The sequence below is a fragment of the Coregonus clupeaformis genome, chromosome 9 (genome assembly GCF_020615455.1).
Source record: "Coregonus clupeaformis isolate EN_2021a chromosome 9, ASM2061545v1, whole genome shotgun sequence".
NCBI classification, from domain to species: Eukaryota; Metazoa; Chordata; class Actinopteri; order Salmoniformes; family Salmonidae; genus Coregonus; species Coregonus clupeaformis.
The window spans coordinates 8010921-8038485 of NC_059200.1; the positions used below are offsets into that span (position 1 = coordinate 8010921).

The 27565-nt window shown below is 46.5% G+C and overlaps 2 protein-coding genes across 2 annotated transcripts in view; both read left to right on the forward strand.

Moving 5' to 3' along the window:
* Positions 1-9876, forward strand: part of LOC121573662 (cGMP-dependent 3',5'-cyclic phosphodiesterase) — a 42569-nt gene extending 32693 nt beyond the window's left edge. Inside the window, exons 24-30 of the mRNA XM_041885810.2 lie at positions 6027-6074; positions 6375-6449; positions 6554-6653; positions 6756-6868; positions 7020-7058; positions 7189-7295; positions 7463-9876. Of these exons, the coding sequence (XP_041741744.1) occupies positions 6027-6074; positions 6375-6449; positions 6554-6653; positions 6756-6868; positions 7020-7058; positions 7189-7295; positions 7463-7697 (717 nt within the window). The 3' untranslated portion in view covers positions 7698-9876. The remainder of the gene's footprint in view (positions 1-6026; positions 6075-6374; positions 6450-6553; positions 6654-6755; positions 6869-7019; positions 7059-7188; positions 7296-7462) is intronic.
* Positions 9877-10140: 264 nt separating this feature from the next.
* On the forward strand, positions 10141-23131 carry LOC121573663 (myotubularin-related protein 2-like). Its single transcript, XM_041885811.1, has 16 exons — positions 10141-10369; positions 12783-12888; positions 13004-13027; positions 13155-13218; positions 13302-13396; positions 16800-16904; positions 17142-17246; positions 17352-17435; positions 17519-17668; positions 18055-18135; positions 20805-20990; positions 21138-21344; positions 21618-21710; positions 21895-22008; positions 22210-22386; positions 22658-23131. The coding sequence occupies exons 1-16, from the start codon at positions 10290-10292 to the stop codon at positions 22733-22735; spliced, it is 1749 nt and encodes a 582-aa protein (XP_041741745.1). The 5' UTR covers positions 10141-10289; the 3' UTR covers positions 22736-23131.
* Positions 23132-27565: the final 4434 nt, after the last annotated feature.

Here is a 27565-nt window from a genome sequence, read left to right on the forward strand (position 1 = left end):
CACGGCCGAGCTGAGGAAGCTTTTCGACCATTCCGTCCGAGGGAGGGACGCAGCTAGGCGCCTGTTTTCGCTTCACCAAGGAACTCGCAGCGTGGCCGACTTCGTGATCGAGTTCAAGACGTTGGCTGTGGAGAGTGGGTGGAATGAGGAGTCTCTGCAAGCGGCCTTTTACCAGGGTCTGTCGGAGCAGCTCAAGGATGAGTTGATCTCCTATCCGGAGCCTAGTGACCTGGACAGCTTGGTAGCCTTGTCTATTCGGGTGGATAATCGAGTCCGAGAGCGAAGGAGGGAGAAGCAATGGGGTCCGTCCAATCGATCAGCTTCTCAGGTTCCAGTCGGGTCGGGGATTGGACCAGAATACGTCGATCATCGTCCACCACACAGGATTAGTGGAGAGGTCCTGTCTCCCGATTCGGAACCAATGCAAGTAGGGCGGCACGGGTTAACCAAGGAGGAACGCCAACTCAGACGTAGGACTAACTGTTGCCTCTACTGTGGTGGTTCGGGACATTACCTCGCCACCTGTTCCCGGCGGTCGTCAAACTGCGCGGCTCGCTAAAGTTGGGAGGACTTTTAGCGAGCCAGTTTCGACCTCTCAATACCTCTGTCAGACCCCGTTTCCCGGCTACCCTTGTGAACAGGAATCAGAGCTTAGCGATTAACGCTTTTATCGATTCAGGTGCCGATGGAAGCTTTCTTGATGCCGAGTTGGTGGAACAGCTGGGGCTTTCCAAGGAGCAATTGCCGGAAGCCATTGAAGCGACCACTCTGAACGGCAGTAGGCTGGCACGTATCACGATGAGGACTGAACCGGTTAAGATGCTGTTGTCGGGGAATCATTCGGAGATGATTTCATTCTTCATTCTGCCGTCTTCCCATGTTCCTCTGGTCCTTGGATACCCCTGGCTGAAGGAACACAATCCCACGTTCGATTGGGTGACGGGCAAGGTAACGAGTTGGAGCCTTGATTGTCATGCTAACTGTCTCAAGACTGCCTGTCCCCATTCGGTTCCCAGTCAGGTGATTGAGGCTAAACCCCCAGATTTGTCCCTGGTTCCCGAGACATATCACGATTTGGGGGAAGTGTTCAGTAAGCAGAAGGCTCTGTCACTCCCCTCCCCACCGACCATATGATTGTGCCATCAACCTGTTCCCTGGAGCTGTCTACCCCAAGGGAAGGTTATACAGTATCTCCCGCCCTGAACGTGAGGCTTTGGAGACCTACATCAAGGAGTCCCTAGCTGCTGGTCTCGTTCGTCCCTCGTCATCACCCCTGGGGGCAGGATTCTTCTTTGTGGGTAAGAAGGATGGCTCTCTTCGACCGTGTATTGATTATCGGGGGTTGAATGACATCACGGTCAAGAACAAGTATCCCCTGCCCTTGATGAGTTCTGCCTTCGACTCCTTACAGGGTGCTACGGTGTTCACCAAGCTAGACCTACGCAATGCGTATCACATGGTCCGGATCAGAGAGGGAGACGAGTGGTTGACGGGTTTCAATACACCGATGGGTCACTTCGGTATCAGGTGATGCCGTTTGGACTGACCAATGCTCCAGCGGTATTCCAGAGTATGGTGAACGACGTCCTGAGAGATATGATCGGTCTCTTTGTGTTTGTTTATCTGGATGACATTCTGATCTTCTCGAAGGAACCTTCCGACCACGTCCAGCATGTCCGGCAGGTTCTGCAGCGATTGTTGGAGAATCGCCTGTTCGTGAAGGCCGAGAAGTGCGAGTTTCACGCCCACACGACATCCTTTCTCGGGTACATCATCTCCAGGGGAGAGATTAGGATGGACCAGGAGAAGGTTAGAGCGGTTCTGGAATGGGCCCAGCCCGGCACGTAGATTGCAGCTCCAGAGATTTTTGGGGTTTGCGAATTTCTACCGCAGATTCATCCGGGATTACAGCCGTGTGGCCGCTCCGTTAACTGCCTTGACTTCCAGTATCAGGAGCTTCAAGTGGAATCCGGAGGCGGATCGAAGCGTTTCTGGATTTGAAGAGGCGATTCACCAACGCACCGATTCTCTCTCAACCGGACACGGCCCGTCAGTTCGTCGTTGAAGTGGACGCTGTCTGATGTGGGAGTTGGCGCCATCCTGTCGCAGCGATGCTCCACGGACAGTAAACTCCATCCCTGCGCCTACTACTCTCGTCGCCTTTCGCCTGCGGAGAGGAATTACGATGTGGGTAACCGGGAGCTTCCGCGGTGAAACTTGCCTTGGAGGAGTGGCGCCACTGGTTGGAGGGGGCGGAGCAACCGTTTATTGTCTGGACTGACCACAAGAATCTTGCTTACGTGCAATCGGCTAGACGTCTCAACTCCCGTCCAGGCCAGGTGGTCGTTGTTTTTTCGGACGATTCAATTTTTCCCTGACGTTCCGACCTGGATCTAAGAACGGGCAAGGCGGACGCCTTGTCTCGGATGTTCTCCAAGACGGAGGAGAGTGGGTCCAAGACCGAGACAATTCTCCCCCGGAACTGCGTCGTGGGAGCGGTTAGGTGGAAGATTGAGGAGGAGGTGATGGCGGCCCTGGACGCAGCCCGGTCCCGTAACGGTCCACCCGGTCGGTTGTTTGTGCCTGAGTCGGTTCGTCCTGCGGTCCTCAAATGGTCCCACGCCAGCAAGATGGCTTGTCACCCTGGCGTGGCTCGGACGATGGCGCTTCTTCGCAGACGTTTTGGTGGCCTGCCATGGCCGAGGATACTCGGGGTTATGTTGCTGCCTGTCCAGTGTGTGCGCAGAATAAGAGTACCAATCGGCCCAGCTCTGGACTACTTCACCCCCTTCCTATTCCCGCGACCATGGTCGCATCTGGCCCTGGACTTTGTCACTGGGTTGCCCGCTTCTGAGGGGAACACGGTCGTTCTGACTATCGTGGACAGATTCAGCAAGTTCGCCCCACTTTGTGCCAATTGCCAAGCTTCCTCTGCCTCGAGACGTCCGAGATCCTGGTTAGGGGAGGTTTTCAGGGTCCACGGTTTGCCCAGTGATATCGTTTCCGACCGTGGCCCTCAGTTTACCTCTGCTGTCTGGAAGTCCTTCTGTTTGGCCATTGGAGCTACAGTCAGTCTCACATCTGGTTTTCACCCCCAATCTAATGGTCAGGCGGAGAGAGCCAACCAGAAGATGGAATCCACGCTACGCTGCCTGGCCTCTTCCAACCCCACCTCCTGGGTCTCTCAGTTGCCTTGGGTTGAGTATGCCCACAATACTCTCCCCTACATCTGCCACTGGGATGTCTCCCTTCCAGTGCCTGTATGGCTACCAACCTCCCTTGTTCCCTTCTCAGGAGAGGGAGCTCTCAGTGCCTTCTGTTCAGGCCCATATTCGTCGTTGCCACCGGACCTGGCATCGGGCCAGAAAGGCACTCCTTAGAGTTTCGGACCGGTATCAGCTCCAGGCGAATCGTCGCGGATCCCCGCTCCCACCTATACCATCGGAGATAGGGTCTGGTTGGCCACACGGGATCTTCCTTTACGGACTGAGTCTAGGAAGTTGTTACCGAAGTTCATTGGTCCGTTTGTGGTGGAGAAGGTGATCAATCCGGTGGCAGTTCGACTCAAACTCCCGAGGACGCTCAGAGTCCATCCCACCTTTCATGTCTCCTGCCTCAAGCCTGTTTTCCTCAGTCCTCTGTTGCCTCCTCCGCCTCCTCCTCCTCCTCCTCGGATGATCGGAGGTGGTCCTGCCTACACGGTGCGACGCATCATGGATTCCCAGACGGCGGGGCCGGGGTTTCCAGTATCTCGTGGACTGGGAGGGGTATGGTCCTGAAGAGAGGAGTTGGATTCCGCGGCGACAGATCCTAGATGCTGACCTCATCCGTGACTTCTACCGCCTCCATCCTGGCGCTCCGGGGAGTCCGCCCGGTGGCGTTCGACGGAGGGGGGTACTGTAACGATCCCGGCAGTCTGAGTCGGGTCCTGTCTGTGGACTAGTTTTTCTGCTCGTGATCTCCAGTTTCCCGAGGGTTCTGGAACGCTCCGGGGAGCTCTCTTGTTTTCCGCACCTGCATCCCATCAGCAATCTGCACACCTGGTCCTGATCATCACCCTTCTTAGGCTCTGGCCTAACATCCATTCCCCTGCCGGATCGTTAGCCATGAACAGTAGGTTTACCAGAGTATCAGTCTTAGAGCTTCTAGCGTTAGTTTTGTTGTTTTGCACCTTGTTGGGTTGTTGTTTACTTACCTCCGTTTTGTTCCATCTGCAGTCACTCGTCCGAACCTTCATCCAACCTCTGCCTGGTGGTCGGCGGCTGCCGAGCCATGATTGGATCAACCACTGCACCCCCAACAACTAATCAACGCCGCCCGCTCTGTTCCCTGGATTATTCAGCATCACTCTTGACTTTGTAAATAAACACTCACCTTCGTTTCAACTTACCTTGTCCTGGTCTGCTTCTGGGTTCTGGCTTTGTAACTCGTGACATCCAGGCTGTGTAAGGGCTATTTTACCAAGAAGGAGAATGATGGAGTGCTGCATCAGATGACCTGGCCTCTACAATCCCCCGACCTCAACCCAATTGAGATGGTTTGGGATGAGTCAGACTGCAGAGTGAAGGAAAGCAGCCAACAAGTGCTCAGCATATGTGGGAACTCATTCAAGACTGTTGGAAAAGCATTCTAGGTGAAGCTGGTTGAGAGAATGCCAAGAGTGTGCAAAGCTGTCATAAAGGCAAAGGGTGGCTATTTGAAGAATCTCAAATATATTTTTATTTGTTTACTCATGATTCCATATGTGTTATTTCATTACATTTACATTTTAGTCATTTAGCAGACGCTCTTATCCAGAGCGACTTACAGTTAGTGAGTGCATACATTATTAAATTTTTCATACTGGCCCCCCGTGGGAATTGAACCCACAACCCTGGCGTTGCAAACGCCATGTTCTACCAACTGAGCTACATCCCTGTAGTTTTGATGTTGTCACTATTATTCTACAATGTAAAAAATAGTAAAAATAAAGAAAAACCCTTGAATGAGTAGGTGTGTCCAAACTTTTGACTGGTAGTGTATAGCAACAGTGCATTCAGAAAGTATTCAGACCCGTCCCTTTTTTAAAAACATTTTATTATGTTACAGCCTTATTCTAAAATTGATTAAATTATTTTTTTTTCCTCAATCTACACACAATACCCTAAAATGACAAAGCGAACAGGTTTTTAGAATTTTTAGCAAATGTATTAAAAATACAAAAACAGGAATTCCTTATTTAGTATACAGACCCTTTGCTATGAGACTCAAAATTGAGCTCAGGTGTATCCTGTTTTCATTGATCATCCTTGAGATGTTTCTATAACTTGATTGGAGTCCACCAGTGGTAAATTCTATTGATTGGAGGGAAAGATGAATGAAGCAAAGTACAGAGAGATCCTTGATGAAAACCTGCTCCAGAGCGTTCAGGACCTCAGACTGGGGTGAAGGTTCACCTTCCAACAGGACAACGACCCTAAGCACACAGCCAAGACAATGCAGGAGTGGCTTCGGGACAAGTCTCTGGATGTGCTTGAGTGGCCCAGCCAGAGCCCGGACTTTAACCCAATCAAACATCTCTGGAGAGACCTGAAAATAGCTGTGCAGCGAACCTCCCCATCCAACCTGACAGAGCTTAAGAGGATCTGCAGAGAAGAATGGGAGAAACTCCCCAAATACAGGTGTGCCAAGCTTGTAGTGTCATACCCAAGAAGACTCGAGGCTGTAATCGCTGCCAAAGGTGCTTCAACAAAGTACTGAGTAAAGGGTCTGAATACTTATGTAAATATAATTTTAATTTTTTAATTTTCTAATTTTTAATACATTTGCAAACATTTCTAAAAACCTGTTTTTGCTTTGTCATTATGGGGTATTGTGTGTAGATTTATGAGGGATTAAAATTGTTTTTAGTGTAAGGCTGTAACGTAACAAAATGTGGAAAAGTCAAGGGGTCTGAATACTTTCTGAATGCACTGTATATCATACCATACCAACTGCCACAGAAGAGTGTATTACACAAACTAGCTCTTCTGTCTTCTCTTCTCCAGAAATCTGTGTTGGCTGGCCTGTATAGTTCTGAGGGATCTGTGCTGGAGGTAAACACAAATACATCATGAATCAGAATGGTATTATGCATGTCCCTCATCCTTAGGAGCTGATGACATGGACGTCAATTAAGGCAGCCCCCTGCACCTCTCTGATTCAGAGGGGTTGGGTTAAATGTGGAAGGCACATTTCGGATCAATGTATTCAGTTGTGCAACTGACTAGGTTTCCCCTTTCCCTAGGCAAAAGGTAAAACCATGGCTCGATTGTGCACTGGGTCATTGCTGCTCTCGAGTGGATATTAAATATAATTGCAGCCTCACCACTGATTGAATTGGCTCTCATTTCCAGAGGCACCACTTTGCTCAGACGATTGCCATACTCAACACCCAGGGCTGCAACATCTTTGAAAAGTTCTCTAGAAAGGTAAAACAAAAGGCTATGTAAGGACTGTCCTCTTTTCGCATAAGGTTTTTTAGTTGGTTTTGTACTATTTTGACTCTATTTCCACGTTGTCTTTTGATTGCCAGGACTACCAGAGGATGCTTGACCTGATGAGGGACATCATCCTGGCCACAGACTTGGCTCATCACCTACGGATCCTGAAGGATTTGCAGAAAATGGCAGATGGTAAGTCACCCCCTTACATCCTGTCTCAGTGTCTTATGAAAGGCAGCACTTCGCTTCTCTTCCATTTCTTATTATAATCATCCTTTCTGTTGTGTCTTCCAGTGGGCTACAACACCAAAGACCCTCAGCACCATAACCTGCTACTGTGCCTGATCATGACCTCCTGTGACCTCTCTGACCAGACCAAGGACTGGAAGACCACCTGGAAGATCGCAGTAAGAACCCACTTAGATCTGACTCCTCTAATAAACCAACTGTGTTCTCACCTTCTTTATCGCATTCATATCCATTTTATTGGTCTTAGTAAGATGGTGTAGGCCTCCATGCAGTATGTTCACATGAAACTCATGTCTGTTTTTGTTTTAGGGACTTATTTACAAGGAATTCTTTTCTCAAGGAGATCTGGTATGGAAATGTTTTTATGAATGCCAAATATGGTATGCATCATATTGTTTTCTGTCTCCATGTGGTACAGGAACCTTAACAATTTCCTCTGTGTGAGTGTGTGTGTGTGTCCCTGTGCTTGTGGCTGCAGGAGAAGGCTATGGGGAACCGTCCCAGTGAGATGATGGACAGGGAGAAGGCCTACATCCCAGAGCTGCAGACAAGCTTCATGGAGCACATAGCCATGCCCATCTATAAGTGAGCCTCTGACTGATCCCTAACCCCCATATCTGGGAGATGAGGGGTGTAATTGTTATCTCAGGCAATGAGAACTGTTTTGTGTTGTATGTGCATATTAGTGGAACCCTCCTTGGCTTGTGTCTGATTATACTTCCCCCCCGGCTTTCCTCTACTTCCTCCTACAGACTCCTCCAGGACCTGTTCCCCAGGTCGGCAGAGCTGTATGAAACCGTGGCCAGCAACAGAGAACAGTGGGGCAGGGTTTCTCACAAGCTCAACATTAAGCGGTGGCCCGGAAACTATTCTCTGGACTACCTAGATGCAGAGTTTGAGCAGCTACAGGTCGAGCAGAACGGACAGGACGGACAGACGGAACAGGGAAGACAGGACGGACAGACAGACAGAGCAGGGAATGGATGATGAGACCAATGGTAGCCCTCCAGCCCAGCCCAAGGCCACAACAAGACTAACAGGAGTCATGGAGAACTAACAACTACATCAAAGTGCTTTTGATTTTATATTATGTCATACCCAAAATGGAGTGTGGCTCAATCAACATTATTTTATTACCTCCCCCTGCAAATGCACCTATTTTACAGGTTGTTGTGTAGTGTTGTGGCTGATGTGTACAAAAATCGAAATGATCATTAGTGTCTCGCATTGCAGCAGGTGTGGAACACCACAATGCAGACAGCAGGGGGACACAGAAATGATTGATTACACATAATTGGAGAGAAGAATACTATGATGGCTTTAAACTCATTTTACAAATTATAATTTTTCCTTTGCCTTGAGTTTCTCACAATGATATTTGAACTGTATGTGAATCTTTAAAAGGCAGGTATTGAGCGTTATCAGGTAGAACCACTTACATTGTAAACCTGGGGTGAAAGTAAATTACATTTTTTACCGGTATGGGACACCCAGGTGCGCGCAAGCATTTTTTGTATATACTACAGAAAGTACAGGGTAGCCTACTCCGCTAACACTGACAAACAGATAAATAAAAACGAAAAGTGGCACTGACCAAATGACAAAGACAGTGAATATGCACACACCGGGGATATGGCCGATGTTCTCTGCTGGTGCCAATAATGTAGGCTACTGTTCGCTCAATTAAGTTAAGAATTTTGATAACGAAAATACAGATTGGAGTCTTTCCATTGTCATCTCTTTACAGCAATAACCATTTTCTTCCCAAACAGTTTTTCCGCGATTGTATTTTTTAAATATTGTGATATGCCTCTCTGCTTTTCACTGACCGTAGTAACTCAACAATCATCTACTTTGGTATTTGCAGCCCGCACTGCCCAAATTTCGGGCCCTCCCGACTGTAGGCTATGCGATTGAAAGCAATCCACAGCTTTTTATTTTCATTTTTAGCTAATAATCCTCTGTGGCCAAATTATGCTTTCTGGTGTAGTAGCCTATTTTGAATGATTTGATTTATTTCTGTATAGACAGGAGTAAGCTAATTAGGCTATACAATTTTGGCGATTTAATTCAATTTACTTTAGGGAAAGCTTCCCCTAGATTTATGGACACGCCGCCGATGCCTTTTAATGTGGCATAATAATTATGTTTTAATCTGATTGTCAAACAATCACTTAACAAAGGCGCTCCTGTAGGCTACCCGCACACATTCGTCCACTCACAAAATAATTTCAGCATCCAAACCCCAACAGTGGACTGTGCACCCTCAATTTGATGAATGGAAAGAGACATCCGTTACAAAACACCTACGTGTTTTGTAATAACATTCTGCGATTGTCATTTGGCTTACACTTATAGCCTGATTTGATGCATCCACTGTTGACCATGCGCGCCTCGATCTCCGCCACTCATCTCCGCCTTGACAAAATGTAAGTGTTCTCCTCAACCCACAACGCAATTTGGAGCGAAATTCAACCGGTTTCCAGTCAATTCGCACATTTTTCATGTGGCTGACATGCAGTAATGTTAAATAATGGTGTAATAGCATATAGTTTTTTGGTCATGTTGTATTAATTGTAATAGCTCACGTTTTACCGGTAAACATACCCCCATTATTTATTTTGCCGGGACGCGGTAACGGACCATACTTTCACCCCTTTTGTAAACAGAATGTTACAAGCTTGCCTTACTTTGTCTGAGTTGCCTTCAACATGAGAAACTGCTCGATTGATAATATATACTTTGTGGTATTGTGTATATATAACAATGTTGGTGATTGGAATGGATAATGTAGGCCTACTGTATATATATATATTATCAATTTACTAGTTTATAGCACACAGATTTTTCTTAACATGTTTCTTCTCCCCTGTATCCCCCTAAACGTTGTTTTCAGAGTTTGTGTAAATCTGGTCTGATCAGCTCCCCATTTGGGCATTGCTTTTTGAATGGGTGACATGTAGAAATGGCATGGGGTCGATATGCATTTAGTTTTTTGCAACAGCTAGCTATATTAAGTTCTTATGTTGATGTATCTATGTTTGCATTTATCAATTTCCAAATACCAAAAATATAGATAATTCTGTGAATTCTTGAATCTACATGTTAACATGATGCACTGGATATTTATATTTGTTTCTAATATCTGTGCACAAATAAAATGTTTAGCACACAATGTGTTGAGTACGTGTCCTTTCTCATACCTTATCTTCACCTTCTCTCCCCATATTTCTCATTAAAAAAAAATCTATAATCCTGGAGCATTTAGCTCTTGATAATGTTGATAGCGGTGGGCTACATGTAATAACCAGTAATGGCGGCAGGGGGCGCAACCCCCAACTCCAAACCATAGATGGACTGTAAAAAATAGCTCCGAACAAACGAGATGTAAAAAAACAACAACACTGCCGTTATAATGGATAGGGTCAGGGAACTCTGGGAAAAGATGGCAGCTTCATGTCTGTACCTTGGATTTACTTTTCACCAAGAACGGATTCAAAACAGTTGCATGTAGATATCTGCCCTATCGCCTCAAAAACCAGTTAATTCATATACTTGAAAACTTTACCAAGATTTACCATGGAGAACACCGGGGGCATCGACAGTCTGGGCTCGAAGCAATCCTTGTCAAGGCAGCCGAGTGTTAATTCATTGTCCAGGTGGGGCTCGCTCAACTAGCTGCCTGTGTAGTCGATTGACAGGAGCTTGTATAGCTGGCTATGCTACTCGCTATCTAAAATGCGCCGTACAATTCTCGATAGTGAAGATACTGTATGTCATTATACTAGTGTAATTCAATTAAGTATGTTGAAGTGTTAGCTAAACCTTACTGGGATTAGGGTTACAAAAGTCGATATGGGAGGCAGCCCGAGAAGGTAAACAGTTTGCCCAAGAAAGCAGCAGTAGTGTAAAGCACTTAAGTAGTTTTTTGGCGTATATGTACTGTACTATTCATATTTTTGACAACTTTTACTTCACTACATTCCTAAAGAAAACGTACTTTTTACTCCATACATTTTGCCTGACACCCAAAAGTACTCGTTACATTTTGAATGGCTAGCAGGACAGGGAAATGGTCCAATTCACGCACTTATCAAGAGAACATCCCTTGTCATCCCTACTGCCTCTGATCTGGCAGACTCACTAATCACAAATGCTTCGTTTGTAAATTATGTCTTGAGTGTTGGAGTGTGCCCCTGGCTATCCGCAAATAAAAAAACAAGAAAATGGTGCCGTCTGGTTTCTTTAATATATATGATTTATACTTTTTTACTTAAGTATATTTTAGCAATTACATTTACTTTTGATACTTCTATTTAAAACCAAATACTTTTAGACTTTTACTGAAGAAGTATTTTACTGGGTGACTTTCACTTTTACTTGAGTAATTTTTTATTAAGGTATCTTTACTTTTACTGAAGTATGACAATTGGGTACCTTTTCCACCACTGGAAAGTAGCCTTATTTTCTACTAGTAGTACTAACTATACTGAACAAAAATATAAATGCAACAATTTCAAAGATTTTACGGAGTTATAGTTAACGTAAGGAAATCAGTCAATTGAAATAAATAAATTAGGCCCTAATCTATATATTTCACATGACTGGGAATACAGATATGCATCTGTTGTTCACAGATACCTTAAAAAAAAGGTAGGGGCATGGATCAGAAAACCAGTCAGTATCTGGTGTGACCACCATTTGCCTCATGCAGCGTGACATCTCCTTTGCATAGAGTTGATCAGGCTGTTGATTGTGGCCTGTGGAATGTTGTCCCACTCCTCTTCAATGTGCGAAGTTGCTGGATATTGGTGGGAACTGGAACACGCTGTCATACACGTCGATCCAGAGCATCCCTAACATGCTCAATGGGTGACGTGTCTGGTGAGTATGCAGGCCATGGAAGAACTGGGACATTTTCAGCTTCCAGGAATTGTGTACAGATCCTTGTGACATGGAGCTGTGCATTATCATGCTGAAACATGAGGTGATAGCGGCGGATGAATGGCATGACAATGGGCCTCAGGATCTCGTCACATTATCTCTGTGCATTCAAATTGCCATTGATAAAATGCAATTGTGTTTGTTGTCCGTAGCTTATGCTGGCCCATACCAAAACCCCATCGCCACCATGGGGCACTCTGTTCACAACGTTGACATCAGCAAACTGCTCGCCCACACAACGCCACTGAAGTCGGTTACGACGTGGAACTGCAGTCAGGTCAAGACCCTGGTGAGGGCGAAGAACACGCAATGAGCTTCCCTGAGACGGTTTCTGACAGTTTGTGCAGAAATTCTTTGGTTGTGCAAACCCACAGTTTCATCGGCTGTCAGGGTGATTGGCCTCAGACGATCCCACAGGTGAAGTAGCCGGACGTGGAGGTCCTGGGCTGGCGTGGTTACATGTGATCTGCGGTTGTGAGGCCGGTTGGACGTACTGCTAAATTCTCTAAATTGACATTGGAGGTGGCTTATGGTAGAGAAATGAACATTAAATTCTCTGGCAACAGCTCTGGTGGACATTCCTGCAGTCAGCATGCCAATTGCGCAATCCCTCAAAACTTGAGACATCTGTGGCATGTGTTGTGTGAAAGAACTGCACATTTTAGTGGCCTTTTATTGTCCCCAGCACAAGGTGCACCTGTGTAATGATCATGCTGTTTAATCAGCTTCTTGCTATGCCATACCTGTCAGGTGGATGGATTATTTTGGCAAAGGAGAAATGCTCACTAACAGGGATGTAAACAAATTTGTGCACAAAATTTGAGTGAAATAAGCTTTTTGTGCATATGGAACATTTATGGGGTCTTTTATTTAAGCTCATGAAACATGGGACCAACATTTTACATGTTGCGTTTATATTTTTGTTCAGTGTAGTTAGCTAGACACATAATGGCAGATTCCACAGCCATCTAGCCTGGGTGCAATTGAAGTAGCCCAGGGGACAGAAAAACAGAGGGTCTATGACAGACAGTGGATATTTTCTCCAGTCCCCTGGGCTAGGTATGGTATTATTGCTCAGTGCTCAGTGTCCTAAGATAAAGAACATGTATTCTGCCATTCTCTTCACAGTACCTCCACCTCTCATTCTGACAGGTCCACTCACGCTGCCAAGCCCCCCTTTGCAATGTCTTCTGACAATGTGGCCATCTCAACAGAGGTCTCCCCAGAGCTACGGGTTGGTATATGGCTTTTCACCTACAACTTTATGTAGATTTAGGTCTACTACTGTAGCAGTAACATCTAAAACATGTCTGTATTTAACCCTCTTGCTTTTCTTCTATTGATTTCAGGGCAGACCTAAAGCGGTTGCCAAGGTATATTCTTCAATCCATCTTCCCTCAAAGATTTGTGTTGGCGTTTGAATTAAAATAATCTACTTGCTATTTGCAATTGGCTACTCTGTATGTTTGACCTTTAAATGCAATATTTTTTTATATACAGGTGCTCAGGGATTCAAACAAAGAAGAACCACAGTTACTACCAAAGGAAAGTGTGCAAGACATGGGTAAGTCCCCCCCCTTGTGGCCAGCTATGGGTTATTTTGAGTTTAATGTAATGACCTCAAACCTTTTTCCCCCTTTCTAACAGCCAAAGATGTCACCTACATCTGTCCTTACATCGGTGCACTGAGGGGGACATTGACTGTCACCAACTACAGATTGTTTTTCAAATGCATGGACAGGGTATGTAGACTTTTGTTAGACTACTGATATAACACAGTCATACTATTTTTTAATTTTTTAATTTAACCTTTATTTAACTAGGCAAGTCAGTTAAGAACAAATTCTTATTTACAATGACGGCCTACCAAAAGGCAAAAGGCCTCGTGCGGGGATGGGGGCTGGGATTAATAAATATATATATATATATATATATATATATATATATATATATATATATATATATATATATATATATATATACAGTGATCCTCGCCACTTCGCGGTTCACTTATCGCGGATTCGCTATTTCGGATTTTCATAATGCATTTTTTTTTTTTTGGTGCATTGTGCTCTGCATTCTGATTCGCTAAAAACTCACTCCCGCTTCTTGTATCAAAACATGCTACGAATTGTGCTATCATTTTGTCGTCTCGTGCAGTTATGTGTACGTACATAAAACAGCTTGGCAAATTTACATTAAGTTGGCCAAATTATCTTGTAATTTCGAACATCTCCTAAACCCATAATGTCGACCAAACGGCCTGGACCGACAAAAGCACCTGCGGATGGGCCCAAACGGCGGAAGATGCTACCTATCTCAGATAAAGTTAAACTTCTGGACATGCTAAGGGAAGGTAAAAGCTATGCAGCCGTTGCTCGCCATTACGGAATCAATGAATCTTCCGTTCGTTACATAAAGAAGGAGGAAAAAACATAAGGACGACAGCAGCAGTCAATTTTAATACGAATGCAAAAAGGGTTGTAACTGTCCGCAACAAGACCATGGTACGGATGGAGACGGCATTAGCTCTGTGGACTAATGACTGCAGGAAAAAAACATAACCCTGGATACAAACGTTATCTGCACAAAAGCGAGAATGCTGTATGAAAACTTTGCTGTCAGTGACGGGGAAGAGGGAGAGGATGCCGGGCCCTCAGCAAGTGCTGCTGACACAGTGGGAGAGGATGCCAGGCCCCCAGCAAGTGCTGCTGACAAAGTGCCAAGCGCATTTAATGCAAGCAAGGGCTGGTTTGAAAAGTTTAAGAAACGCTTTGGACTTAAAAATGTTTGTCTGCACGGTGAGATGGCGTCTGCGGATACCGCTGAGGCAGAAGCCTTCGTGAACAATAAATTCAAGGCGATCATTGAGGAGGGGGGATATAAGCCCGAACAAGTTTTTAACATGGATGAGACTGCCTTATTTTGGAAACGAATGCCCTCCCGCACCTTCATCATGCAGGAAGAAGCCAAAGCCCCAGGATTTAAAGTTCACAAAGACCGTTTGACCCTGGCTATGTGCGGAAATGCCGCAGGTTTCATGATTAAACCGGGGCTGATTTACAGGTCTAAAAATCCCAGGGCGCTGAAAAACAAAAATAAGGATGATTTGCCTGTTTACTGGATGTACAATGCAAAGGCTTGGATGACAAAAGCGCTCAATCTGGATTGGTTCAAAAACTGTTTCATCCCGGAGGTCAAGTGTTATTTGAGAGGAAAGGGACTGGACTTTAAAGTGCTTCTGCTCCTTGACAACGCCCGGAGGTCACGGTAATGATTTGGCATATGATGGTGTGCAAATCGAATTTCTGCCGCCAAACACTACATCCCTGATTCAGCCCATGGACCAAGGAGTCATCCGTGCTTTCAAGGCTCTCTATACGCGCAACACCCTGCAACATCTTGTTGACGCTATGGACTCGGATCAAGATTTCTCACTGAAGGACTACTGGCGTGGATACACCATCGCATCGTGTCTCCAAAACATTCAGAGGGCCATTCAGGAAATGAAAACGGAAACTCTGAAGGCCTGCTGGAAAAAACTATGGCCAGAGGCAGTGCAAAACGCAACCGGAGGCTCGCTTGACGAGGTCCACCACTCTGCCGTAGAAACAGCTGTGAATCTGGCTAAACAGATTGGAGGAGACGGCTTTAATGACATGAGTCCGGATGACATAAACGCCCTGATTGATGGAGACGCACAGCCGCTGACCGATGCAGAGCTGGCAGAAATGACAAAGCCACAAAGCGACGATGAAAGAGAAGAGGGAGAAGAGGACACGAGAGATGAGGAGGAAGGACTAACGCTTGGTCGCTTAGCAACCATGGTGCGAATGGCCACTGAACTTAAGCGAGTAGCTGAGGAATGGGACCCTTTGATGAGCCGTTCGTTACAGTTCTCCAACGTAATCGATGGTGGCATGTCGGTGTACAAGGATCTTTTTGCAAAGAAGAAAAAAGAGCGACAACAGCTGCCTATCACTATGTTCTTCTCCCGAACAAACACACCTGCACCGCGGGCTTCAGAAGAAGAGAACACTGCAGAGCGCAGTCAGGATGCAGCGGCCCAGTCTGAAGAGCAGTGAAACGGCCTACACGTGAGTCACTGTATTTGTATACATGTAATAGTTGCTAATTGTAAAAAAAAAAAAGTTTTCTATTTCGCGGATTTCACTTATCGCGGGTCATTTTCGGAACGTAACCCCCGCGATAAACGAGGGATTACTGTATATAAATAGTACTATCACAACAAGAGAGACAACAACACTACATAAAGAGAGACCTAAGACAACATAGCATGGCAGCAACACACGACAACACAGCAAGGTAGCAACCCAACATGAAAACAACATGGTAGCAACATGGTAGCAGCACAAGACATGGTACAAACATTATTGGGCACAGACAACAGCACAAAGGGCAAGAAGATAGAGACAACAATACATCACGCGAAGCAGCCACATCTGTCAGTAAGAGTGTCCATGATTGAGTCTTTGAATGAAGAGATGGAGATAAAACTGTCCAGTTTGAGTGTTTTTTGCAGCTCGTTCCAGTCGCTAGCTGCAGCGAACTAGAAAGAGGAGCGACCCAGGGATGTGTGTGCTTTGGGGACCTTTAACAGAATGTGACTGGCAGAATGGGTGTTGTATGTGGAGGATGAGGGCTGCAGTAGGTATCTCAGATAGGGGGGAGTGAGGCCTAAGAGGGTTTTGTAAATAAGCATCAACCATTTGGTCTTGCAACGGGTATACAGAGATGACCAGTTTACAGAGGAGGATAGAGTGCAGTGATGTGTCCTATAAGGAGCATTGGTGGAAAATCTGATTGCCGAATGGTAAAGAACATCTAGCCGCTCGAGAGCACCCTTACCTGCCAATCTATAAATTACGTCTCAGTAATCTAGCATGGGTAGGATGGTCATCTGAATCAGGGTTAGTTTGGCAGCTGGGGTGAAAGAGGAGTGATTACGATAGAGGAAACCAAGTCTAGATTTAACCTTAGTCTGCAGCTTTGATATGTGCTGAGAGAATGACAGTGTACGGTCTAGCCATACTCCTAAGTACTTGTATACTAGCTTTCGATCTGTCTCCATTCCACCCTTCAGGATGTCAAATCATTGTTTTTGTTATTTCCTTTGTCTCCTAGGAACCAGTGTTTGTGCTGGACTTGCCCCTGGGGGTAGTGAGCTGGGTGGAGAAGATAGGAGGTGCATCTAGCCCTGGTGAGGTCTCCTACGGGCTGGTCTGCAAGGTGAGCAGTGACCACCACAAAAATGCCTGGAACATCTCTTACATGATGTTTGTCCTAATATATCATCTATGATGCTCTCAAAGAGAACAAGCATTTTTCTTATATTCTTGTGCCCTGTTGAAATTACCATGATTGATTCAGATAAATCTGTTTGAACTTACTTCAGACTCCAATCACTGCACTCTAGTGTACTCTCTGAGTGTAAATGACAGTGGTTACAGTGACCTGTCTCCTCAGGATATCCGTAATCTGCGGTTTGCACACAAGCAGATGGAGGAGTCACTCAGAAAGTCAATTTTCGAGATCCTGATGAAATTTGCCTTTCCTGTTTCTAACGGTATGGTGAGTGAGTCACTAGGTCTCTGCTACCCCTGGTCTGTTACTGTGTGCTGTATGTACAGGCCCAGGGCCAACTGACTTGACAGTTTTTTCCTCTATCATCCACAGCCAATCTTTGCCTTTGAGTATGGGCAGGTTTATCCTGAAAATGGCTGGAAAGTGTATGATGCTCAAGCGGAATACAAAAGACAGGTATTTGAAAGATTCTGAAAATCTGGGCTCTGGGTATAAGCTGTTTTAAGGTTTTTATACTCTTGTGGTGTGTGTGTGTGTAGGGCTTACCCAACGAGAGCTGGAGGATAACTAAAGTGAATGATCACTATGAGCTGTGTGACACTTACCCATCAACCCTGGTGGTGCCTGTTAACATCCCAGATGAGGAGTTGAAGAGAGTGGCTGCCTTCAGAGCCAAGGGCAGGATACCTGTGAGTTAATATTTACACTTCACACTGCCTGCGGTACCTCTGTAGTAGTACCTTGATGTAGTGCCTGTGGTCCAGTGTTGTGGTCCTGTCCGTGCCAATGCCTCTGCTGGGCTATGCAGGTGCTGTCGTGGATCCACCCAGAGAGCCAGGCCACAGTGATCCGCTGTAGTCAGCCCATGGTCGGGGTCAACGGCAAGCGCAGCAAAGACGATGAGAAGTGGTCCTCTGTAGCTCAATTGGTAGAGCATGGCGCTTGTAATGCCAGGGTAGTGGGTTCGATCCCCGGGACCACCCATACGTAAAAATGTATGCACACATGACTGTAAGTCGCTTTGGATAAAAGCGTCTGCTAAATGGCATATTATTATTATTATTATTACCTCCAGACCATCATGGATGCCAACGCTCAGTCCCACAAGCTCTTCATCTTCGATGCCAGGCCTAGCGTCAATGCTGCCGCCAACAGGGTATGTTATTACTAATAATAATAATCATGTTTTATGAGTGCAAAGTACATTTCCCATACTCAATGCCCATACAGTTCAATGCTCAACCCATAGCGTTATTTTCTGTGGAATTGATGTTCTTAATCTCTCACAGATAATGACATCTTCTGTAAGTATAAAAACTATTCAGTATCGTTCAGAGTATATTGTCACGTTCCCCAGCAAGAAAACCAAAGATTGTCGCTCAAACAGAAGGGGGAAGGAAATAACAAAGAGTCACTGACAACAACCAAAACAAAACAAGTGGGGTTTTAGGAGGTGCCCTGTGTAGCTCAGTTGGTAGAGCATGGCGCTTGCAACGCCAGGGTTGTGGGTTCGATTCCCACGGGGGGCCAGTATGAAGAAAAGAAGAATACAAAAAAAAATGTATGCACTCACTAACTGTAAATCGCTCTGGATAAGAGCGTCTGCTAAATGACTAAAATGTAAATGTAATGTAAATAGTTCTGAAAGACACTCATGGGGGTGTCCACTGAAAGTTTAATAGCAACAACAACTTGAACCTAAAAGACACCCACCATGAGCGCCCACTCAATTTGCCCAAGAACAGGCAAACAAAATTAAAACCCACACCAAACTTAAAGACAGGAAGCAAACCAAAAAGTGGAGCAAAACTAAAACAGGGAAGAGCAGACAAAGGAATGTTTATCTAGAAATCAAATAGGGCACGCCAACTAAAGGTGTTGATCCTCCTCATCTCTCAAGACAACTGGAGCACTGGGCCAGCCACTCTTAAATAGCACCTGGGCCAGCACAGGTGAAACACCTTCCCACTAACGAGATGGCAACCAGCACATGTGTAACACATACTGACTAACGAGATGACACCAATCGGTGCGCCCTATGTGCTAATGTGCTATACGTGCCAACGGTCCAACCTCAAAACATAAATGGAAAACCCAAAACGTGTAACACCTTCTTCCTTAAGACAACAAATATATCCTATATTTTTGTTGGACAAGTTTGCTCACCACCAAAAGAAAACAACTTTCATTTCACAACATAATGAACTTAAATGCATTGCTACTTATGCGTTGCCTTCTCCAATATAAACATGGTGTCTACTGGCGGTCAACAATTTAAATACAAGACAAAACACACTATTTTTTTCCCCCTTAAATGTTTTATTATTATTTGTATATGTTGCCTAAAACTCTGAAGTTTTGAGAAACGGGTAAAATAAAGTATGTTTCTAATACTCTCATCCCCCTGGAACGAGCGCAACCAAAACAATACTCATGTACAAAACAGCAAAACGTGCAGTCAAAACAAATTGTGAGCCAGGGCAACACATTGGCTAAACGCAAAACACAAAACTTATTGACTGCCCACCCTTGAAAGACAATCAGCAACCAAGTTGTCCTTACCACGGACATGTCTGATTTCAAGTGGAAACTGTTGTAATATCCATAGTAACTTTCCTCTCGTGAGTTTCCTCAGTGGAATGGCCTCAGGGAAACGAATGGCAGCATATGTGATGGTTAAGAGAAACTGGTTACCACTCTTTGCTTTGGGAAAAGGACCAATACTATCCACCAGAACCTTCCTGAAAGGTTCGTCAAAAGCAGGAATAGGCTGCAAAGGTGCAACCGCCACAGCTTGGTTCGGTTTACTCGTCCACTGGCAAACATAACAGGATTTACAGTAAGACACGACATCCTGTTTCAGACCAGGCCAGAAGAAGTTACGCAAGACACAGTCATACTTCTTGTTGACCCCAAGATGGCCTGCCATACTACCATCGTGAGCCAACCTCAGAATCTCTTGTCGAAGCATAACTGGAACGACAATTTGAGATACACTGGGCCAATCGTCCAGCCCAGAAGTAGCCGAAAATGCAATTTCCTCATTAGAACACCATCTATGTCAAAGTAACCCACACGAACTTCATCAAACTCATCCTCTGGACGTATCTCAGCAAAAAGAGGGGAGAGTGAAACATCTTTACTCTGTTCCGCAATCAGCTGCTTCCTAGACATCGAAGTGTAGGGACCCTCTCTTCCTTCAGCGGTCCTACAAACTCACTCACCTTTGGGGTTTTCAAAGGAGAGACAACTCAGGAGATTTACCGAAATCAGGATCACCGATAAACGTCTCAGACTGATCGACCATGGTGGGATCGCAGGCATCTTCCTCAATACTAGACTTGCTTCCGGCGACTTTCTTAGACATAGCACGTGTAACGGCACACGCTGGGAACACGCTAGGGTACTTTTTTGATAACCCATCAGGTTCCTCTACTCTGGGTTTCTTACAAATGACAGGATTTGGCACGACCTTCCCTCCAGCCAAATAGTTTCCCAAAATGAATGAGACCCCCTTCACCGGTAGGCTAGGCCTCACACTGACAGCGGAACCAGAAATAAGATCAGACTCGAGTTCCACTTTATACAAAGGAACTTCCATGCAACCCATCTCCACGCCTTGTACTAACGCACTGTAAACAGTTGCTGAAGTGTCAGACAAATGCAAAACACCCTCCAAAATGAAGGACTGGGCTGCCCCAGTGTCTCGCAGTAACTTCACCGGCAGCTTAGCAGCATCGCCACTCTGAAACATAAATGGAAAAACCAAAACTTGTAACAATATGCAATTCCAAGAGATTACGACATTCTCTGTGTTGTCCTCAGATGAAAGGGGGTGGCTATGAGAGTGAGGATGCCTATCAGAATGCAGAGCTGGTGTTCTTGGACATCCACAACATCCACGTGATGAGGGAGTCACTGTGCAAGCTGAAGGAGGTAGTCTATCCCAACATTGAGGAGTCCCATTGGCTCTCCAACCTCGATTCCACTCATTGGCTGGAGCACATCAAGGTGAGGACAGAAGGGAGAGAAAATAAATCAAGGTTGAGATTATTTGTTGTGTACATAAAGAGAGTGGAAAGGGCAGAAAATGGGGAGAAGGTGTGTCTTGGATGCTGTTCCAGTCCATGTTAAGCTGTCTGTCTGTGCCCTGTGTAGCTGATCCTGGCTGGGGCGCTGCGTATTGCAGACAAGGTGGAGTCTGGGAAGACATCAGTGGTGGTTCACTGCAGTGATGGGTGGGACCGTACTGCCCAGCTCACCTCCCTGGCCATGATGATGCTGGACGGACACTACCGCACCATCCACGGCTTCCAGGCGCTGCTGGAGAAAGAGTGGCTGAGCTTCGGCCAACGCTTCCAGATGGTAAATAAGCCTTTACTCCTTCTCACCGTGTAGTGTTCCTTATACCAAGTCACAACACTTGGGCCACATTTTGGAAATGCTTTGGACATTCTAAAGTGGTAAGAGAAGTTGAAATGGTTTAAAACTCTGGATGGCTTCCTCATTTCCTGACTCGGGTCACATGGGTCAACCGTGGCCAATGGCACAACTTCACCCTTTCCTGTTTCTTGTGTTTTGTTCAGCCCTTATGGTCACATGACTTCCTGTTCTTCTCCTTCTCCCTTCTCCTTCCAGAGGATTGGTCATGGGGATAAGAACCACACAGACGCAGACCGCTCACCTGTCTTCCTGCAGTTCATAGACTGTGTGTGGCAGATGACCCGCCAGGTGAGTGACATCACTGGTTGGTGGTGCTGATGGGTTAGGGCCCTGAGTTTTTCCTAACCATATGACCTGACCAGGAAAAACTCTGGACCCTAGTAAAAAGTACACAGGTCATGTTTTACAAACGTCCCCTTGGATTGGGTTGATTACGTGTGAATTGTAAATTAACTGTTGTTGTCGTCTTAAGTTTCCTGCAGCCTTTGAGTTCAACGAGTACTTCCTGGTCACCATCCTGGACCACCTGTACAGCTGCCTGTTTGGGATGTTCATGTGTAATAGTGAACAGCAGAGGGTGAAGGAGGTGAGAGTGTCAACAATGGCGTTAGATTGACGCCACACGCATGGTGTGCAATGCAGAAACGTGAAACTAAACTAAATATGGTCTGTCATGGATGACATTTCATACACAGTTGTCATAACAGTGCTAATAGGAATATACTAAGGGCTATATTTGATTTGCTTATGTTAACACCCACATGTCATACATTGTGTTGTTCTGCAGGAGCTGCCGAGGAAGACAGTTTCCCTGTGGGCCTACATCAACAGCCAGCTAGAGGAGTTCACCAACCCTCTGTATGTCAACTATTCCAACCATGTGCTGTTCCCAGTGGTCAGCATGCGCCACCTGGAGCTCTGGGTGGGCTACTACATCCGCTGGAACCCTCGCATGAGGCCACAGGTCTGGGCAAACTACCTCATTTTCATAGCAGGAGGAATGAGGTTGATGGTAGTAATATTTTGTATAATTAGTATGAGTAAATGTCACAGGATGTTGGTGGCACCTTAATTGGGGAGGATGGGCTCGTGGTAATGGCTGGAGTGGTATAAGTGGTTGGTATCAAAAACATCAAACACATGGTTTCAATTCATATAAATGGCTGTTTATATGCTTGTTATAGCATAGTTATGTTCTAGTGTTAACCATTACCGTTTGTCTACCTTATTCCCAGGAGCCTGTTCACCAGCGCTACAAGGAGCTGCTGACCAAGCGGGCGGAGCTTCAGAAGAGGGTGGAGGAGCTGCAATGAGAGGTGACCAATCGCTCTGCCTCCTCCTCCTCTGAGAGAGCGGGCTCTCCTACCCTTTCCATCACTCCAGTTCAGACCTTTGTTTGACAGGCAGACAGACAAACAGACAAAACACAGGGGGATGGTGACAGGAGGCTTATAGTGGACGGCAGAGGACGGAGGCCCAACTCCTGTAGGAAGCAAAGCAACCACCAAGTGTCTGTAGAAACCATGTATTGGCCGTTTGGCTGCTCCATTTCACTGCTGCTCCAACAGCTGAGGTCGTACAGGGTCAGAACCCTAGAAATAGAAAAATAATATTCATTTATATCTCTATGGTCAGAACCTTGTCACGGTTTCGGCCGAGGCTGCTCCTCCTCCTGGTTCGGGCAGGCTTCGGCGGTCGTCGTCCCCGGAGTACTAGCTGCCACCGATCTATGTTTCATGTTCGTTTGGTTTGGTCTTGATGTTGTACACCTGTGTCTAGTTAGTCCTCGTTAGTGTTCTATTTAGTTCTCGTTGTGTGTGCCTGTGTTTGTGTGTGATTGCGCTTCTGTTTCGTGTTGGAGCTCCATTTTCCCTCCAGTGTTGGAGAGGTTATTTTGCACATGTTTGTGCGCTGTTTGTTTTGTCGCCTGTGTGCGCCGTGTATTCGCCTTCGGGCTTATTGTGCTTTTGTCGTTTATAAATATTGCACTAAAGCCTTTGGACTGAGCCTCTGCGTCCTGCGCATGATTCATACACCACACCCACCTTCAGCACCCCTTGACAGAATCACACACCTTAATGGAATCAGCAGGATCGGCAGTGAGGCCTGTGTCTCTCGAGGAGCATCTCCGTGGGCAAGAGGGCCAGATAAGACAACTGGAGACCGCTCTACAGGAGGTAATCTACACCTTGCACCGATGGGAGGCCAGCAGGGTACCCACACCTCCACCTACCCTGCCCACCCCATCGGTCGGTCCACCAGTCCCAGGTTCGGAACCCAGGGGGATTCGGCTCTCGCTCCCGAGGGCGTATGACGGAACAGCTGCCGGGTGTCAGGGGTTCCTCCTGCAGGTGGAGCTCTACCTGGCCACTGTACACCCGGTGCCCTCGGGATACGAGAGCGTTTCCGCCCTCATCTCCTGTCTCACGGGCAAGGCGTTGGAGTGGGCTAACGCCGAGTGGAGGAGGATGGACGCCAACACCATCACCTACGCCGAGTTCTCCCGCCGCTTCAAGGCCGTGTTCGACCATCCACCTGAGGGCAAAGCGGCGGGGGAGCGTCTAGTCCATTTGAGACAGGGGAGGAGGAGCGCTCAGGTGTTCGCTCTAGAGTACCGGACTCTAGCGGCGGATGCAGGGTGGAATGAACGGGCTCTCATCGACCATTTTCGGTGTAGCCTCCGGGAGGACGTTCAACGGGAGTTGGCCTGCAGGGATACCCATCTGACTTTCGACCAGTTGGTCGATATGTCCATCCGTCTAGACACCCTGCTGGCCACCCGTGGACGTCCCGAGGGGGGTCCGGCCATTCTGCCCTCCGGCACCTCCGAGCCGAGCCCTCGGGGGTGCCGGCGCTAGAGAACGGAGGAGGAAGAGCCCGAGGGGGCCTGTCTCCTGCACCAAGTGCGGTCGTGGAGGGCACACTGCGGCCAGTTGCTGGGGAGGGTTCTCCGAGGGAGAAGACAACAGGCCACGCACTGGGGGGGCCTCCCAGGTGAGTAGACGCCCCACTTACCCAGAGCTTTCTGTTGCGCACTTTTGTATACCTGTTGGTTTTCCACAGGTTGCACCTCATTCCCAGCATAAGGCGCTAGTAGATTCAGGCGCAGCTGGGAATTTTGTTGATCGAAAGTTTTGTTTAGAGTTAGGGATCCCTCTCCTACCTGTTGACAGTGGCGGCTCCTGAAAAAATTCTCAGGAGGGGCAATTTTTCTGATGATTTAGGTGACCTACACACATTTTAAAAAAGATATGTCCAGCAACAACATGAAGACAGGGGCAGCATATAAGTCAATACCAGAAGCATTTATTGACTGATCTGGGGAGATGGATTCCAGTTTCTGTGACAGATTATAAATAATCTCTGATGCCTTTGTTATATTAGCTTTTGGTTGAATGTACTGTCGTAGTAAATATATAATGTTATAGCTTGGTCTGACTAAAATCTTGTGCATGACCCATTTTGTGTTGGGCATTTGTTTTCAATCAATGCTGTTCCTATCCTATAACAATGGACAAAAGAGTCCTATCTTGTCAGCCTTGTCAGCAGGTGGCCAAGGACAACACCCACGCCATAGGTCTCTCAGTTCTTCCAACTCACGAGTTCTTGCTCTGAGGACACACACACACACACACACACACACATCATCACTGATAACACACACACACACACACACATCATCACTGTTAAACACACACACACACACACACACAAAAAATCCCCTCTCTTTAGGCTGAACATTTGAAGACAGAGAACCCGACTCAGAGCCAATGCAACAGTGGAGGGGACCTCGCCCAACTCATCAGGACCAATCAGAAGATCAGAACTACTAGATTCAACCTACATCATTTATTGTATAAAATGTCTGCACACAATGTTTTCGGGCTCTCTTCAGATAGCTCCCTAAGAGTTTGACGAACGAGTCCGTGCACGCGATTCCAGATATCTTTACCTCTGAATAAACTGCCTTTATTATACCATATCCACCCCTGTCCAAAGTCTCTACTTGGTCTCAGTTCTCCAGTAAACTTGTGATTATCAACAGTACACAACGGTAACAAACAATTGGGGGAACTCACGGGGCAGATAGTAAGGTCGCAGTGACACAGAAAGCAGTTCAATGTCGGGGGTACAGAGTCGCTCTCTTACCAGGATCGCGGTCCGCTCTGACCAGGGTGAAGCCGGCCGGCTCCACTTCTCTGTCCGGGACTCTGTCATCCAGCCAAGTCTCCCAGCTGTATTGGATTCCGCTGCCAGCAGCGTTTTCATTATTTAGTCCGTTCGTAGCGGGTATGTACACGATCAACAAGATCAGTCCAAAACCCACCACTGGAAATCCATGGTTGGCAGAATGTTTGTAAACTAAGTCTACAAATTAAAAACATAAAATAACGCCACTAAGTGTACAAATTAAAAACATAAGATAACGCCACACTGCAGGTCGCAACAGAGACGCTGCTAGCCGCTATTTTCTTAGTTACGTTTCATGGTTACGTCACGTATGACGAAAGCGCGTAAGTGCAAGCCCACAGACACCCATAGAGATTGTATTGAAAGCTTTGAAATTTGAAAAAAATAGATTTTACATGACAGGCTATGAGAGACTTCTGGGCGATTTTCAACCTGACTGAAATCGCCCCAAAAACGGGCGGGGCCATTTGAAGCACGACTTTAGCCTGATTTGACATTTAGTGGCAGTCAGATCAGATTAGAACACTGATAACTACTGTTGCCGTGATATAATTGATTAGAAAAAAAATCCCTTCCTTTTCCCGTTTGGCAGTGCGTCGCCCATATCGCCCTATTGAACAGGCCGTCCCTGCCTGTTGACAAACCTTTTCCCGTTCATGCCTTAGATAGCCGCCCGTTGGGATCGGGGTTGATCAGGGAGGTCACAGCGCCACTTAGGATGTGTGCGCAGGGGGGTCATGAAGAGACTATACAGCTGTATCTGATCGACTCTCCTGCGTACCCAGTGGTGCTGGGAATTCCCTGGTTAAGCACCCATAACCCTGCTATTTCGTGGCAACAGAGGGCTCTCGATGGGTGGTCTGCTCAGTATGAGGGGCGATGTCTGGGTGTTTCCGTGGGGGCAACTTCGGTGGAAAGTCCAAACCAAGTGCCCGCACTGCACATTCCGCCTGAATATGGGGATTTAGCTCTTGTGTTTAGCAAAACTAGGGCGACGCAGTTGCCTCCCCATAGACAGGGGGATTGTGCGATTGATCTCCAGGCAGGAGCAGCGCTCCCACGGAGCCATGTGTATCCTTTGTCTCAAGAGGAGAGAAAAGCTATGGAGACTTACATAGCCGAATCTTTGAGACAGGGATACATTCGGCCTTCCACTTCCCCCGCCTCTTCGAGTTTCTTTTTTGTGAATGCCAAGTGTCACATCTGGAGGAAACCTGGCACCATCCCTACGGTGAAGCATGGTGGTGTCAGCATCATGCTGTGGGGATGTTTTTCAGCGGCTTGGACTGGGAGACTTATCAGGATCGAGGGAAAGATGATCGGAGCAAAGTACAGAGAGATCCTTGAAGAAAACCTGCACCAGAGTGCCCAGGACCTCAGACTGGGGCGAAGGTACACCTTCCAACAGGACAATGACCCTAAGCACACAGCCAAGACAACGCAGGAGTGGCTTCGGGACAAGTCTCTGAATGTCCTTGAGTGGCCCAGCCAGAGCTAACATCTCTGGAGAGACCTGAAAATAGCTGTGCAGCGACGCTCCCCATCCAACCTGACAGAGCTTGAGAGGATCTGCAGAGACGAATGGGAGAAACTCCCCAAATACAGATGTGCCATGCTTGTGGCGTCATACCCAAGAAGACTCGAGTCTGTAATCGCTGCCAAAGGTGCTTCAACAAAGTACTGAGTACTTATGTAAATGTGATATTTCAGTATAATTTTTTTTATTAATTAGCAAAAAATTCTGAAAACCTGTTTTTGCTTTGTCATTATGGGTGTTGTGTGTAGATTGATGAGGGAAAAAACGATTAAATCAATTTTTAGAATAAGGCTGTAACGTAACAAAATGTGGAAAAAGTCAAGGCGTCTGAATACTTCCCGAATGCACTGTATATGAGCAAACTAAAATAAAGATTATCATTAATTTAGCTAATATTTCCCCAGCCTAATTGTTA

Coding starts and splice junctions, on each gene's coding strand:
- LOC121573663 (XM_041885811.1), top strand. CDS start 10,290: ATGGAGAACACCGGGGGCATCGACAGTCTGGGCTCGAAGCAATCCTTG. Junction 13,397..16,799: donor TTTTCAAATGCATGGACAGG/GTATGTAGACTT, acceptor TTTGTCTCCTAG/GAACCAGTGTTTGTGCTGGA. Junction 21,345..21,617: donor TCGGCCAACGCTTCCAGATG/GTAAATAAGCCT, acceptor TTCTCCTTCCAG/AGGATTGGTCATGGGGATAA.